The sequence below is a fragment of the Chroicocephalus ridibundus genome, chromosome 2, assembly GCF_963924245.1.
Source record: "Chroicocephalus ridibundus chromosome 2, bChrRid1.1, whole genome shotgun sequence".
In the NCBI taxonomy this organism is placed as follows: Eukaryota; Metazoa; Chordata; class Aves; order Charadriiformes; family Laridae; genus Chroicocephalus; species Chroicocephalus ridibundus.
The window spans coordinates 102,495,277-102,511,103 of NC_086285.1; the positions used below are offsets into that span (position 1 = coordinate 102,495,277).

The 15,827-nt window shown below is 41.6% G+C and overlaps 2 protein-coding genes across 3 annotated transcripts in view; one reads left to right on the plus strand and one right to left on the minus strand.

Moving 5' to 3' along the window:
- CTNNAL1 (catenin alpha like 1) overlaps positions 1-10,420 on the plus strand; it is a 61,998-nt gene extending 51,578 nt beyond the window's left edge. The window contains exons 12-19 of the mRNA XM_063326326.1: positions 1,119-1,156; positions 4,448-4,498; positions 4,599-4,753; positions 5,500-5,548; positions 6,344-6,400; positions 6,542-6,661; positions 8,940-9,023; positions 9,128-10,420. Of these exons, the coding sequence (XP_063182396.1) occupies positions 1,119-1,156; positions 4,448-4,498; positions 4,599-4,753; positions 5,500-5,548; positions 6,344-6,400; positions 6,542-6,661; positions 8,940-9,023; positions 9,128-9,289 (716 nt within the window). The 3' untranslated portion in view covers positions 9,290-10,420. The remainder of the gene's footprint in view (positions 1-1,118; positions 1,157-4,447; positions 4,499-4,598; positions 4,754-5,499; positions 5,549-6,343; positions 6,401-6,541; positions 6,662-8,939; positions 9,024-9,127) is intronic.
- On the minus strand, positions 10,365-15,091 carry ABITRAM (actin binding transcription modulator). Of its 2 annotated transcripts, none has more exons than XM_063326327.1 (6): positions 14,981-15,091; positions 14,820-14,871; positions 11,482-11,611; positions 10,870-10,946; positions 10,726-10,795; positions 10,365-10,657 (listed from the first exon to the last, which is right to left on the minus strand). In XM_063326327.1, the coding sequence occupies exons 1-6, from the start codon at positions 15,036-15,038 to the stop codon at positions 10,529-10,531; spliced, it is 516 nt and encodes a 171-aa protein (XP_063182397.1). In that variant the 5' UTR covers positions 15,039-15,091; the 3' UTR covers positions 10,365-10,528. The 2 variants fall into 2 exon arrangements, with proteins under 2 accessions (XP_063182397.1, XP_063182398.1); XM_063326328.1 differs by having other exon boundaries at positions 10,365-10,670.
- Between the last annotated feature and the right edge of the window lie 736 nt (positions 15,092-15,827).

Consider the following 15,827-nt stretch of genomic DNA (forward strand, 5'->3'; position numbering starts at 1 on the left):
TCTGTGTTTTAGGAGTCAGTTGCCTAGATGTGGAGCTCATGATCTTCCTGTGGTGTCAGGAGATAAGGAGCATACTTTCAAAAAACCATGAGTGCACAAGAGAACTGTCTCCTGAAGACTCAGAATGGAATTTCTCTAGGAGCTGATACAAGAGGAGGAAATAGCAATCGTAGGGGAATTTGTTGCTTGTCCTTTGTCGGGATGCACCATCTGTATGCAAACCTGGTACCAATATCCCTTATAGTAGCCCTTTGTTTCTTCAGGTAAAATCTGTTTTTCACTAGCTCTTTATTTTTTATTTATCGATTTTCATTTTATTTAGCAGAATTCCCTGAATTTATTGTAATAATTATCTGTGAAGACTTACCTTTAAGTCTTCTGGTAACTGGAGCTCTAATCCTAGGCTGTTAGCCTAGGGGCACTGTTTCCTCTTCTTGATAAACTCTTACCCACTTTTAGGTAACAACTAAAAGGATATTTTTTTTCTCCATTTGTTTTGCTCAGACTTGGAATATCTGAGGCTCCTGGGAATCTAAGAAATAATTCGATAAGTATGTAAAATGCCATAGAACTTTCTTCTTTATAAAATACAGTGCACGTGATGCTTATAGTACAGTACAACAGGAGGGTTTTATTGGCATTACTTCGAAAAACCTGCCTAGGTGTTTTTCATTGGTGGCATTGCTACTCCAAATTTTATATCATCCAACCCATGCCAAGAAAAGCCTTACATGGAACTACTATTGTCTGTTCTGCACTTTGCAACAAAATGAGTGCATGTAGTGATAAGTACTCAGTCATTAGAGAGACTTTCTCGACTCACTTGTGGATTGCGTGCAGGGGACTAGAAATCTTACTGAGGGAAACCGTTCAGAGAAGCTTTCTTAACTGCCAGTTGCTGAGAGCTAAAATCTGAACAGTGCAGAGTTCTTGGCTTGCCTTTCTTTGGAAGCACGAGACAGAGAGGCAATCCTCTGCAATATTCAAAGAGGATGAGTTACAGGTAAGTAATTTGCTTTTCTAGTACTGCAATTGAAGGAAGGATGAAGTAAGGCATGTGACCCCATTGATTAAAATCTGCATACAAATTTTGGTGTAAATGTGTGTGTTCCTCATAGGAGAGAAGCGTGTCTACCTGTCGCTGCCCAGACCAGGGGTAAGTTGCTTTTGGGATTGTTGCATTTGCTTTATATCTGCTGTTAATTAATTGACTTCTTCCCATGTTACACCATAAGAAGGACATAAGAATATCTTGGTAACCTGCATCCTGACTGGGTGGCTGACAGTAAAATATCAGACTTTGTCAGTTTAATAAATCACTAACAAACATACTGAAAACTAGGGTAACTAGTTACATTAATATGCTTTTATCACTTTGTATGTGAGCTTTCTGTTTCATAAAAAAATTACTTTTTTTTTTTTACCACATACTCGACTGTCACGCTATATGATAAAAAAATGCATTCTTATTATTAAAACAGTACAAGTATGCTGCAACATGCTGAAAATAAGTCTTGGTAATCTGTTTTGGTTTTTTTTGCTTTGTTGCCTGAGTTGACCAATTTGGAACAAATGGACGTGTTCGAGCCTATTGTAGGCTCTTCAGATAATGGGTTCTTGTTTCCTTCATTGATCTTAAATGTTTTTAATGCAGAGGAAAAAAACCTACACCAAATTTCCAGATTTAGTTGGAGGTAATTAATATCCTTAGCTGATTATAATTGATATTACATTGTTTCTGAGAGCATTTGTGTGTTAGGAAGCCCCCTAAACCTTGTTATTATCATGTAATCAGTCATTTGATTCACTTGCTACGTACTGAATCTTTTCACGGGTAGAAAAAAGGGGAAGAATGATCTCAGAAGGTACAGTAAGCTCTAGCTTCTTTCTAGTTTCTTTCCTTGCTTTCTTTCCTTAACCTGTAGCGTTGAGGAATTTGGGTGTGAAATGATCCCCTGTCTCCGTGTCTCCTGTTGTGCAATTCTGTGACTTCAAACCCAATATGCTACTTCTGACCCTTAATGAAAAGAGAAGGCGAAAAGGTCATACATCATAAATCCAATCTGCAGATATAAATAGACTATAATGTTAGGCTGAGTGAGCACGGGTGCATTTCACTGTTACAGAACTAAACAATGAGACTGGAAAATAGATTGGTTCAATGACTTTTGATGGGGTTTTTGTCCCTCACTGGTTTGACTAAGCTACGTAGCTTCGGGACTTCAGCCAAAATTTAAAGAGGAGATGTTTGAAGTCAGATTCCCACCTACTGATGCATATGCCTTTTAAAAATACTTTCAATAAATCTTTGTTACCAAGATCTAAACAGTTCTGCTTTGTTGTTGTTTGAAAGGTTGCTGTCACCTTTTGAATTTTGCAAGATGCATAGATTTGGGGGACTCACAATTAATAGACAGTTTGGAAGTAGACAGGAACTGTAGATTATGTCCATAAGACAACAGAGCTTGTTCAGAGTAATTTCTTTGCCTAACTGATGCACTAACCTTTGGAACTGCCTCTTTTCCCAGTGCTGTGACTCTGACTACTGCCTCTTCTCTCCCTACTGCCATCACAGAGGTCTGCTGTGCCCACGCTGTCCCTGCACAGAAGTCACACTGTTCCTGTCCATCTAATTAGATTACATATTTTGTTACATCTGCTTTGTACATCCGTTTAATTGCGACTGTGCTGCTTGCTGGTAATGAGTGGCATCTTAGACCACGCCATAGTTGAGGACAGAGCAGTAGTGGTGATTCCTATGTGTGCTTAATGCACAGGTATATTTTTCTGTATAGTGTTAGGTGTTATATCATATTTTATGTGCAGAGTAACTCCTTATCTGATTTTTACCTATTCTCCGATTCGAATAGTGTGAATGAACGCTGGAATGGAGAAAACTAGAAACCTGACAACCATTCTGAGGTTATTTGTGGATAGAAAAACTTACCTGTGCTAGAGTGCTGGTTTTCTTGAATACCCTTCACTCAGCAGCTTAAATATTTGCCATACCTTGTAGCTAAAATTTGTGTTTACATCCAAACCTAGTTTGGTATTGTGTTCCTTTCTTTTAAGACTCTGCCTTAAAACCAGCATTTCTTGAATTGCATCTCTAACATGCAGTATGGTCGAACTTAAATAACAATTAGGGGTATCAGTTCTTACACTTTTTGCTAAATCTTTTGATACGAGATCAGCTTTTCTAATACATAGGCAGAATGACAGTGTTGAATGTGAGTAGACATAAGATTTAGAATATTTAAAAATTTTGGGATGGGAAAAGGGAAATGGCCTGAAAACTAAACTGAGCAGCAAACTGCAGTAGGAACTTCAATAGCAGTACTTTATTTTTGCTCAAACTCTTGAAGTGAGAGCTGGAGACCGCACCTGGAGTTTATTTCTGATGCTGTTTGCAATGAATAGTGCTTTTTTTTTTTTTTTTTTTTTTTTTCCTCCCTGCAGGCATTACTGAGCTTAATTTGCCCGAGTACTCCCACTAGTGCATAGCAGCTCTTCTCAGATTCTCAAACAAGGATCTCAGTCCTGCCCTGTTACCATCCAGCCTCCTCTGGTGGCTCATGTCTCCAGATTATGACACCAACTTTGTACTTTCCATTCCTCTGCGCTCCGGTGCAGTTTCTGAATGCAGCCTGTGGCTCCCATGTCTGTTAGTTTTTACTCTCTTTGCACAGTGACAGCACCAGCACCTGAAGTTGAAACCAGGAACTGCTGCTCTCTACGTGCAAATTGATTTGAAACAAATCACGTGTTCCTGTGTGTATGTGCTATGTGGTTGGCAAGCTCTGCCTTACCAGATACTGTGCTGACATCAGTACCACTAATTATTGTTTAATCTGAGCCAATATTTGGCTTGCAGCCAGCCTGGTATTTCAGATAGCTCATGACTTAAATACAAGAAGGAAACCCATAAAAAGATGGAAGTGTCAGTACTGGTTTCCAGCTGCTTCAACAGAGTGACACAGAATAATGAGCTACATTGTCACACTAGCATTTACGTGGGTTGTACCCTAGATCAGGTCAGCTTAAATCAGCTCCAAGTCTCTCTCATATCAGTATCGTCTTTGATGGGAAAAAATCAGTGCAGCCGTACTTGATTGAGACTGTTTGTTTAGTCCTGAGTACTACTGAGGGTTTAGAGGGGAGGGGAAAGAGATGGTACTATATGAGGAAGTGGAGTCTGAGAACTGCAGAAGAGGTCTTTTCCTTGAAACTTTAGGGTGTCTGTAGGCACAGACCTGGTTTGCACGTGCCATTTCAGGAGGACAGCCAGATCAGAACAGGTTCTCGGCTTCTGCTGAGAAGTTTGTCTGAACCACTGGAACTATCCTGCAAAGTCTGCATCTGAGTTTAGAGCCACCTCTTATGATTTGTTAGGAAAATGATTACTAATTCCTTTTATTTAAAAATATTATTTTTTTGTTTGAAACAGAAGCATAATGCAAATCTGAAAGCATTAAAGCCAGTCAAACTAGATACTGAGGTAAGATGCCATCATTTTAGTAAAAAAGCTTTTTAAATTATTTTTCTTCTTGTCTGAAGAAAGTGTTTTCAAGTGCCATAAATATGGTTACCGTTTACAGGAACAGGCAAAGATTGCAAAACTTGGATTAGAACTGCATCTGCTCACATCTGATGTGGATTCTGAGACAGAGAAATGGGAGGATCAGGAGAGTGAGATCGTGCAACATGGACAAGGCATGTCAAGTATGGCCTACTCCATGTATTTATTTACCAGGTAATTACACTGTAGCAGCATGTTTTGGTGGGGAGAAGAGCATTAACAGTGCTTGTAAGAAATAAGACAATTTAACTTTCAGAGTATAATGATTGGGAAACGTTCAGAAAGGAGCTTTGATTTCTATCCTTATGCTTTATAAGTTCCTGTAAATTTCTAAGTTGTTTCATAATAAAATTAGGGGTTTTTTTAAGTGCTAAACATCTGTTTTGTTGTGGAACAGCTAATTAACTATCTCTTGGGTACAGAAAACATTTTAAGAAGCACGGTCATAAAATACTTTCAAAGTTAAGGGAATTAAAGCACAGATATATAACTTTAGATTAGAATTGCTGATCTTTGCTGTGCTTGGAAGGTGTTCTGAAACTCGCCCATGCCATGTCAGTGTTCTTATTTGAAGAATTTAGGGGTTTTTTTAATAAGAGTTGAGATTTTTCTTACCTTGTAGTCCAATAATACTTAGTATGCCAGAGACATGGATTTCTGTCTTTGTCCAGCTGTTGAGAACTGAACCACTTCTAATTTCCCAATAGTGCTGTAGCCACTGAGCTGTTTTATATAACATTTTGAAATGCAGTTCCTGTAGTAAGTTATTGGTGCGCATAGTATCCTCTAAAAGAGCGATAGTTTACAGTTCAGTGGTGTGAATGGGCGTGAGAGAGAGATACTGTAAATTATGCAAGTAGCAGGCAAAATAATCTGCAGTCTATACATGCCATATGTTCTGCTCTCATTATTTCCCGCAGAGGAGAAGGACTTCTGAAAACTACTCAAGATTTATTTCACCAAGCAGAGGTAATATATTTTTAACAAAACAGGACTTGGGAATTCTGAGTGAAGAACAAATTGGAACTTAACTCTCTGATTCCTTACACATAAGTACAGCGTACCGTGAATTGACTAGCAGCTGTAGATTTTTTTAAACAGCCTAACTCGGATGCACACTTTCTGAAAGCTAACATTTCAGTGTGCTAGTAGTACCTTAAGACGGCATTCGTTAAACTGACACATTCCAGTTAGGAGTAGGAATGGCAAACCGGCACTGTGGCAAATATAGTGGACTTCAATGCATTAGTAGTATTCATTGTGTCGCTTAGATGATGCTCCATCCTAGCCTGAGCAGCAGTATTTTCATGGGAAAGAAAGATGTAGAAACTTGAATAATACAAACAAAAGATACAGGGCCAAGTGAAGGAATGTGGCATGATATTTCCCGGATACGTGCCTGCGTTTAACAGGAGGCTGGTTACCTTTGTCAGGACAATAAACAAACACGGCAGGTGTCATCTACCCACAGAACTCTTGTGAGTTGCTGCAGTGTAAAAAATAATCGGAAGTCAGTTTTTTATACATAAAGGCAAAGCCTTTAAACGTTGCTTATCTGGGAGAATGGCCATTTGTAGTCTAGTGTGTTATTTCAGAAGTCACTGCACAAACTGCCGACTTGTTAATTATAAACGTATAAAACTATCACAAGTACTTCCTGTTACTTTTTTTACTTTATAGCAGGCTATTTATTAAAACAACAAGGAAAAAGAGCCTCATCTTTCATTGTGGTTCGTTTTGTTACATGTTTTCTCTACCTTTCAGATTTTTGCTACAGAGGGCACAAAGCTTGCTTCAGCTCTTCATGCCTTTTCTGATCAGGTGATGTATGACCCCTAAAACAGCCATCCAGCTTACGGCACTAGTGATACTGCTTAAAAGCCGGTTGTGTTATCTTCTCCATTAACTTAACATTGGAGTCTTTAACACGGAGTGGTTTTGTCTTCCCGAAACACAATTCAGGTACACGATGATGACAAACCTTTGCTTCTGTTGGAGGCTGAGAAACTGATCTGTATGTGCAAGCAGCTCCAGATAACAGCTAAAGCCTCTGTTCAGGGTAAAAGCGCTACATTTACAAAGGTAAGGTAAAAACTCTACATATTCCTGAAAGTAAGACCTAATGTTTTGAAATGTAGTAATTTACTAATTTATGCTCCTGTTAAAATGTGAAACAGCTCATGACAGCGAACTTCTTGGATTGACAGAGGATCATAAAAATTAATAAGTACAAAATTTTACAGTGTTGTGCAAGCATTTTTCTGCTATGCAGTATGTCATCGTTTCTTTTCCTTATGTGTAAGAGGAATCTACTTCAACTTGAAGTACTTCTTAGCACTTAACGTGTTTTGAGAAGCTGATGTGCAAAATATAGAGGAAGAACAGCAAGAACTGTTCCTCTTGCTGAAAATGTTTTGTCTATTGGGACATCCCTCACTGATAACTGTAACCTAAGCCATTTACTGCACTATCTTGCCTCAGGAAAGGATGTTCTTCAGCACGGGTACTACTGTTTTCTAGACTTCTCCCTCCACTCACACCCCATACACACAGCAGAGAAGGGCTTCGGTGAAGTTTAGCCTGACCTGGCCCCCGCATTCATGCTGAGAGTTTGACAGGAGACAAAATGTGGTAAACTGGCACCCAGCATACATGGAAGGCTGCCAGCGGGTAGCTTGAATGTTGTTACTCTACAGGCTTATATGAATGTTTTATTTCGGGAGCATGGATATCCAAGTTCTGTATAACTGGCCTAGTGGCCACAGATACATCATGGATATTAATGTTTTAAGGAACAGTTTCCCTACTCCTAACTTACGAACTTTACAGTCTAAGAATTAGTAAAATAAGTAATAGGATTTTTTTTCCTTCCTGTTACTAAAAATACTGAAAATATCGTTTGGGTTTTGGATTTCACTGTTAGAGAAGGAGTTTACAGAAGTGTTTCCAAAGACAATGATGTTCCTGGACTGCCCTTAAAAATAAGGTGGGAAGGTGTCCATAGGCTTCCGCTATTTCATATTGCTTTTTACTGCTGAGAACTTTTTTCAGCATCTTCAACTTCTGCCAACATCTCCCTCAACTTACCCACTAGATAAAGAGAGGTACTGGAACTTTATCATGCTGCAACTGAGAATTCTTAGTTGAATAATATGAGACAGAGTAATACTGTATATAATAATACTGTAATCCACTAGATTACAGTAATAATATTGTAATCCACTACCACTTCATTCGGAGACACATGAACTGCGATTAAGCGTACCTCACTAAGAAAGGACTTCAGTAATCAAAATATTAATCAAGGTAATTTGTATTTCCACCACTGTAATAATTATTCTGATGTGATTGATGCTTAACATAAATGTAATAAATTCCAAACCCCAAAGACTCTACTACCGAAATATGTGGTTGCTTCTCAGTAGGGGGAGTCTACCCTAGACTGCCCAGTGTTTATTCTGATATTATTCATATTTGGTTTAAGTAAATATGTACACAGCTGCCATAAAAGTTTCAGCACTGTTTCCACAATAAGTAGATCTGCAAACTTTAGTGGGGAATAGAGGTCCGGCTTTTTGAAGAACTTCCCCGAGCAGCAATATGATCAATGCGAGCAAGACCGTTTCTGTGCACCTAGATGCTTGTTTCCAATGAGCTCTAGAAAAGAAAGACATTTCAGTTTTCCAGCAGGGGCTCAAACTGTCTAGACCATCCAAGCCACCCAAAAGCAAACTGCGCACCTGAGGGCTACTGCTTCGTTTGGCTTACACTCTTTAGCTACACTACATGGGAACTTCAGTCTGTTTATACAGAGTGATGTATCGCTACCTAGTGATAACGGCTTATCAAATTAAGGTTTCTTGAGGGCCCAGACTTGCCATCTGTGCTAAGTGTTAGACTTGAGGCATTAACTCCAATGCTTTAAGATTTAGTTAAACTTTTAGTGTAACTCATATCAGGGTAAGCCTTACAAGGATGTATGGCTCTAAATCATGCTGGCAGGGCGTAAACCAAGAGGAAAATCGTGAAGAATTGTGATGAATCATATTTAGATGGCAAGAGCTCCTTTCCAAGACACTTACATTTAATGATTAATATTATATTATTATTAGTTCCTTCTCCTGGGATGTGTTGTTCCCTTCTGCTTCCCAGCTGAAATGTTGGCTTAACGGAAGGGATGCTGTTGCTTTACACGTACTATATAGAGAAATTCAAAAACGCTATGCAAAACCTTTTCATTAGAAGGTATTTATGAAGGAAAAATATTACCTATTCAAGCATGAAATAGATTATCATCTCATGCATTAAACAATTGCCTAATAAAAGTAATCAGTGGTCTTACTCTAATTGTCTTGGTTAGGTTGATGCATGTATTCTGAAAACAAGGAACATGATGACTCTGTTATGCCAGCTTCTTCCACTTTGCTGCAAATTACTGAGGAAAGTGAGTACTTGGTTCATCTGCAGTATCTTAAAGGGGTTTTTTTTGGGGGGTGGTGGTTTGTTGTTTTGTTTGTTTTTTAATAAATCTTCTTTATATATATACAGAATAAAGCAGGAAATGGCTGTCTGAAACCTGCTCCACCGTGGAGAGAAGACAGAATACAAACTGGTACAAATGCACATACTCCAGAAAGGAGAGCTGAGACATTTGGCATCAAGACTTTAGAAAATCACGTAACAAACATGACATTTGTAGAGAGCAAGTAATTATAGCACTTAGAAATGCAGGAACTCCCATTTGAAAATAACACTTGCTGAATTTTCAATATTGCTTTCATTTGTGGAAAGTCAAACCAGGTTAATTTGAATTAAAGCTGTTGACCTTTGTCACATCTAATAGATGTCCCATTACTTGGCAATTGCACCACCAACAGGTCTAATCATTATGTATTTTTATAATGTGAATGCCTCTCCTATGCTCACGATTGATACTGGGTTTGTAATTAATGCTTATGAATGTCTTAATGGATGTTTCAACCCAAAGATGCTGCTAATAGACATTTTATATAAAGAACCTTGTGCTGCATATGCTATATGTAACACTACTGTTGAAGTCTGTAAACTCATCTCTGGCCTGTTTCAGTCTATGTATTTGATAAAGCAGAATCAGGAATATAGTCTGAAAGGCTGTAGCCTAAAGCACTGAAATGTTACCTTATCTACGAGTTATACCTGCAATGAAGTAGTTCTAGGGAAAAAAACCCTCTTTGTGTAGCTGCCCCACTGAATTCTAGTCTCGCTGCCATGATTCGTATTTCCAAAAGTGTATTTCTAAGTGATTAATACTCTTGACTCAACCCCTTTTTCTTTTACTGTCTGTGTTTGTAGGTGGCAGCTGTTGCTTCCTTTTTATTAAAACCTAACTGGGCAGAATTTGAATTGCATGTAGAACCACTGAAGTATTATGTAGACTTTACGTTATACCATTTAAAATTTAAGAAAATAGATACTGATTATGATAAAGTTCTGTACAAAGGGCATTATTTGACTTCAGGATCCTATGAAAATATAACCTGGTGTGAAATACATATTCTCAAGTTTATCTGCTCTTTGGACATAGGCTTCTGTTGCATTTTTATTTGCAATTCACCTTTGTCAAACTCCATATTGTATTAGTTTAGCTAAATTAAGTGATAGCTAAATCATGTGATTTTTCTGTATGTTTATGCTTGCACTGAGCAGAAGTGGAACTGCATTTGGAACATAAATACTCTCCAGTATATCATTCTGTGCTTCTTTAAGACTTGTAGCGCTAGAATTGAGAGGAAAAGAGAACGCAAACTTTAATATACAAACTATCTGAACTGGTTTATTCTTGTATGAAACAAGTGATTAAATTCCACTTTTAAAAACAGACACTAGGCCTTTCAATACCATGACAGTTACAATGTGCAAAAGTAGTAGCTTATTTAGTATCGAATACAGATGATACCTGTATAATTCATTTCATGAAGAAGAATTAAGACGTTTCAACAATACTTCCTCGTACTCCTTCCGCGTCAGAAGTCCTTGAGTTATGCTCTTGCTTTCTTCAAATTTGGGTAGAACCACTGCGATGTATCCTTCGGTTGATGGCTAAAACGCAAGACTAAAGTTAGTAGTGAAATAAAAGTTAGAAAATAAAAAGCAAAAAAGTTTCTTACCTTTTCTTGCAGAATAGCTGGGTTGTTAAGAATGTTTTCATTCACTTCTATCAGACGCCCTCGTATACAACTGCAAAAGTGTTAAGTTTCAGTAAAAGTGCATTCTAGGTCAAGGTAAGACAAAGGAAAAGGGAAAAACCTTACCTATAAATGGTGTATTCCTCTCCATCTGATGAAGATATCCTGCACAGAGGGGCAAGTTCTGTTAAAAACTGAGCTCCCTGCATTTTAAATAAATAAATAAATAAATAAATGCGCGCACACACATATATATGCACTTCTAATTACACAGGGCTTTAAAAAAGTATTACCATCAGCAACACCAGTTTGTATGCTTCAGAACAAAGCGAGGAAGTGCGACAGTAAGAGTCTTTGCAAGTTATGTAGCCGTGCTTCCATACAGAAGGGAATATGACAACCTAATTATGTGCACAAATAGATTAGAAGCTGTAAGAGCTTACACATTTTAGTCATAATTAAGTTTCTTGTAGAATAACAGACTTGTAGTTTGATCGGATTAAACTCGGCAGAGAGAGGAGAAAACCAGCACAGTTGACTTTAATGTAATCAGGTTAAACCACGTCTTTGAAAACCCACCATGAAACACATTGAAGTCTAAATTCTTTTAACTGTGGAGAGGCTGTTCTAAAATGAAATGCGAAGGTAACCTGGTGTGTTTTCTATCCTAGAAAGGACAGAAAGTCTCGGGCACTGTGGGAGATGAAAACGAAAACTAACCAAATCAAAAAGCCATACCCTTTTTGACTTCCCAGAGACCTTATTCTGGAGCCTGCTACAGCTGGCACTGATTTGGTAATTAACGCTTGTAATTGTTTTCCCATTTTGAAGAAGAGGATGGGCTTCTGCCAAGGTGATGACACAGATTCTGCAACAAGAAATGTAATTATTATGCTTTAGTGAGAAGCCATGGTCTTACATGCTGTAAGCAAGCTCCACAGCCACCTCTACCCTGTGCTGGTAGGATTTAAAACTGATGCCGACTATTTCATTTGGGACTCCTAGTCTAAAATGCTTGCAAGACTTTTAGCGTTGTGAGCTTTCATTCTGTAAGCAGAGTTTTCTTCCCTCTAGTGTAGCAGGAGCATTAGGCTGACGGTTCAGCGTGAGTCACAGGACGGGCACCTGCCAGGCCCAGGGAGGAGGCGAGGACAGACGGGTCTGGGTGACAGCCTGGGCCTTGAGTACGGTAACCTAGAACACAACGTACCTGAGCTAACGAAGAACAGAGGATAATTGTCGGCTCTAGATCAGAGACAAATTTTAGTTTCCCACTTACAAAATTGTCAGATACAGGATCGATCGGACTCGGTTGTTTCAGGGCATCCTACTGTACGTCCGCTGTACCAAACTGAACTGCATTCTGACCTAAAGCGGCCCCCGCAGAAGGTGCTTTATTTTGAGGTACTAGACCGGCTCAGCAAAAGCAGTACACTTCTTAATTGGGCAGAACCACAGTCTTTCAATATGCTAGAGCTCCTCTGTCTGTTGTTGTACCCCCTGTGAGCGTACTTGGTTCACTTCTCTTGTGACGGCTGAAGCCCATACTCACTCAAGGCAATCAAGTAAAGCACAGCTTGTAGGAAAAGGCAATGTTTCCCAGAACAGCTAAAGGCCGTTAGTGGGCAATAGTTACAGCAGGTGAATCCTTCGGTCATCTGGGCTTTAGCTAACCTGCTGCTTGCACTTTATCTTTCTCCTAAAGGAGGATTATTTTTTGTCATGCAACTGGAGAGCTTGAGCCAAGCCCAGCTGTAGAGACTAGGTTAGAACCACGCTTAATGCACACGCACGCAGAGCCCAGAACGTGCCAGTAAACGAACAGCCATGAAACTGTTCTGTCCACGAGGAGTTTAAAACCCACAGCAAGGACCAGACTTAACAGAACAGGAACTATAGAGAAAACCACGGCACAGAAATGGCGTTTTCCCTGCGTGCGGATGCTGCATCCATCTCCCTGCACTGTCACATGTCTCTGCGAGTTCCCGCAAGAGGGAGCTGGATCCTGGCGAGCGCTTTCAGGCTCCCTGGCAGCTCAAAGGGACCAGCAAAGTTCCCTCCACTCGACCCCCGCCTCCTTCCTCAAGGGGAGATGACGAATCTTGAGCTGTTAGCTCTATTAGAGCTGAGAACCTGGCAAAATGAAAAAATCCACAGAGAATTTGATGCTGCTTGGAAAGATCCAACTGAGCCACAGCCCCACACATAATAATGGTAAAATACTTTACAAAGCATTTGGCAAAGCTGCCGTAGAAGCCAAGGGCCCTGATATTTCAGAAGTCAAAATAGCAGAATAATCTTTATAGACATGTGAACAAGTGTTTCTGTTTTTATTTCCTTTCCCCCCTTCTCCCATATCAACAGGATTTAAACTGTTGTTAATAGAAAGGTTTTTATATTAGACAACTGAGACTAATAACTGCATATTTAGTATTTAGTGCAAATGCGAGGATGTCCGTCCTTGCTGTCATTCCTGTTAACTCCCAGGTACTGGTGTTTCTGTTTCCAAGGAACGAGAAAGTGACCTGCATGAAACAGCCACAGCTCTGGAGGCAGCAGGAGGCCATGGTTCTGCCCTGCGCCACGCACGCCCCTCCTGTCACTCTGAATTCCTAACAGGAGCAGGCAACCCTTGGGAACAGCCAAAGTCTCCATCTGGCCTCCCCTTGGCTTCCCTCAATGCATGGAGACTGGCACAGCCCATTTCTGTGCAGATGGAAGTTAAGTTCTGTTCTTCCCTCAGGCACTAAACACCTCAGAAACAGCCCTGATGCCACCAATCCACCCTGCAGCCAGGACAGGCCATGGGGCAGAAGCTGGGGAAGGTAAAGTCGGAAATTAAGGCTCCAAACTGGGTACAGGGCTGATGTATTCCATCCAAATGACTGGATATCCAGCTACAGCAAAGTAGCAATGATGTATGACATTTTATTTCCTATCTTGCATTCACTGTCTGTAGCAATTAAGTTGTATATAGAAAAAGCAAAATGCAAATGCTTGTTCAAATCAAGCCAATTAATTTCATAGAATCACAGAGTTGCCTAGGTTGGAAGGGACCTTTCAGGTCATCGAGTCCAACCATCAACCTAACTCTGACAAAAACCATCACTAAACTATATCTCTAAGCACTATGTCTACCCGTCTTACTATGTCTACCTTTTAAATACCGCCAGGGATGGCACCACTTCCCTGGGCAGCCTGTTCCAATGCTTAATAACCCTTTCAGTGTAAAAATTTTTCCTAATACCCAATCTAAGCCTCCCCTGGCACAACTTGAGGCTGTTTCCTCTTGTCCTGTTGCCTGTTACTTGGGAGAAGAGACCGACCCCCACCTCGCTACAGCCTCCTTTCAGGTAGTTGTAGAGAGCGATAAGGTCTCCCCTCAGCCTCCTTTTCTGAAGGCTCAACAACCCCAGCTCCCTCAACTGCTCCTCATGAGACTTGTGCTCCAGACCCCTCACCAGCTTCACTGCCCTTCTCTGGACTCGCTCCAGAATCTCAATATCTTTCTTGTAGTGAGGGGCCCAAACTTGGTTTCCTAGAAACCAAATTAAACCGACAACTTCTTCTAAATGTCATTAGGGAAAGGCCTTGCGAAATGATGCTCTTCTGCCATTGAAGATGATGTAAAGCGAGGATGCTGGGACGCGAGGGCAGCTCTGATGACACTGAAGGGGCCTTTTAAATAAAAATGAAAATAACCTGTTGAGCGATCTGGGGAGAAGAGTTCAAGCTCTACTCTTCTTACGGAGTAGTAACAAGGACAGTAGTAACAAGAAGCAGTAATTAAAGAAGGGCAGAGGAAGCCTGAGCTTGCTGTCACTCTCCCACCCTCCAGAAGAATCCGGGATCGCCTGGCATTGTCCACCTGTCCCACTCCGGGGCTTTCTGATGGAGCGGGGCCTGTTGGGCCAACGCCCCGAACGGCACCGGGCCCCGGCAGCCACCAACCGGGGCTCAGACCCTCGCTGCCGGGGGCGTCCTCTTCCCAAGAGCCAGGACCCGTCCCCGGGAGAGGGCGGAGGTGCCCTCCCCACCCTCTCCCCCAGGTCCCCCTCCCCGGCCCCGCCACTCGCCTGTTGGAGTGCTGCAGCACGCAGAAGTCCTCGCACGGCCGCCCCTTCACGTCTGCAACGGCACACAAACACCAGTGACCGCCCGCGCCGCTGCCGCCCCGGCCCCGGCCCCGGCCCCGGCCCCGGCCCCGGCCCCGGCCCCGGCCCCGGCCCGGCGGTACCTGGCTTGTACCAGCGCGTAAAGTACCGCTCCGCGCCGCCCGCCGCCGCCGCCGCCATCGCCGCCCGCCCCGCCTCCGCCCGCCGGCGCGCAGCGATGACGGCCCGGCGCTCCCTCCTCACGCCTCCGGGGGAGGCGGCCCCGGCCCGCCCCGCCCCACGGCCCGGGACAGGCCGCAGTCCCACGGGCCCGGTCCCCAGCGCCCACACCGCCCCTCGGCCGCCGCGGGAGGGAGGGAGAGAGGCCAGAGTGTTACCAAAGACAGGCCTCTGCTTTGTTTCTAAAATGATTGTTTCCTATTGAGCGAGAAAACAGCTAATTACTGACCTTCTTACTGTGTAAAAATAGTCACTGCGCTGATGTTACAGACGGTGATAATGGGGAGACAGCCAGAAGTAGCTAATCACCAAGGATGGGATAACAAGTAGTAGTTAATCTCTTCAGGGTTCTTCTATACGTCAAGTATGTAGGATAAGAGTTACGGCTACTTCAAAGAACATCCTTACTATCTTCAAGAAGTTGGCAAACTTAGAGCAAACTGTTACTGTCCTGAGATGACTCAATACCTCAAAAGGATAATGTGAGGAAGGGTCTCCTTACCCAAATGACCACTGAGACACTCACGCTTGCGCAGGAGTGTTTTGCCGATGCAGCAAAATTTGATATGCACGGGCCAAAAGACTATTCAGTCATCCTAATGAATATGTAAATCTAGGTGGAGTTATGTATTAGGTAGTAAATTAGAATTATGAGAATATTTATAATGGGTGAACATCCCCGGTAAGGTGTGCTAGATTTGTAGGTTTTCGCTCTAGCACCCGACATCAAATAAAGCAATATCTCCTCTC

Bases quoted from the DNA above. Each gene is read 5' to 3' on its own strand.
- ABITRAM (XM_063326327.1), bottom strand. From the start codon at position 15,038: ATGGCGGCGGCGGCGGCGGGCGGCGCGGAGCGGTACTTTACGCGCTGG. The intron at 14,872-14,980 runs GTACCGCCGGGC...GTGCCGTTGCAG, and splicing joins TACGCGCTGGTACAAGCCAG to ACGTGAAGGGGCGGCCGTGC. The intron at 10,947-11,481 runs GTATGGCTTTTT...TTTAAAATGCAG, and splicing joins TCTCTGGGAAGTCAAAAAGG to GGAGCTCAGTTTTTAACAGA.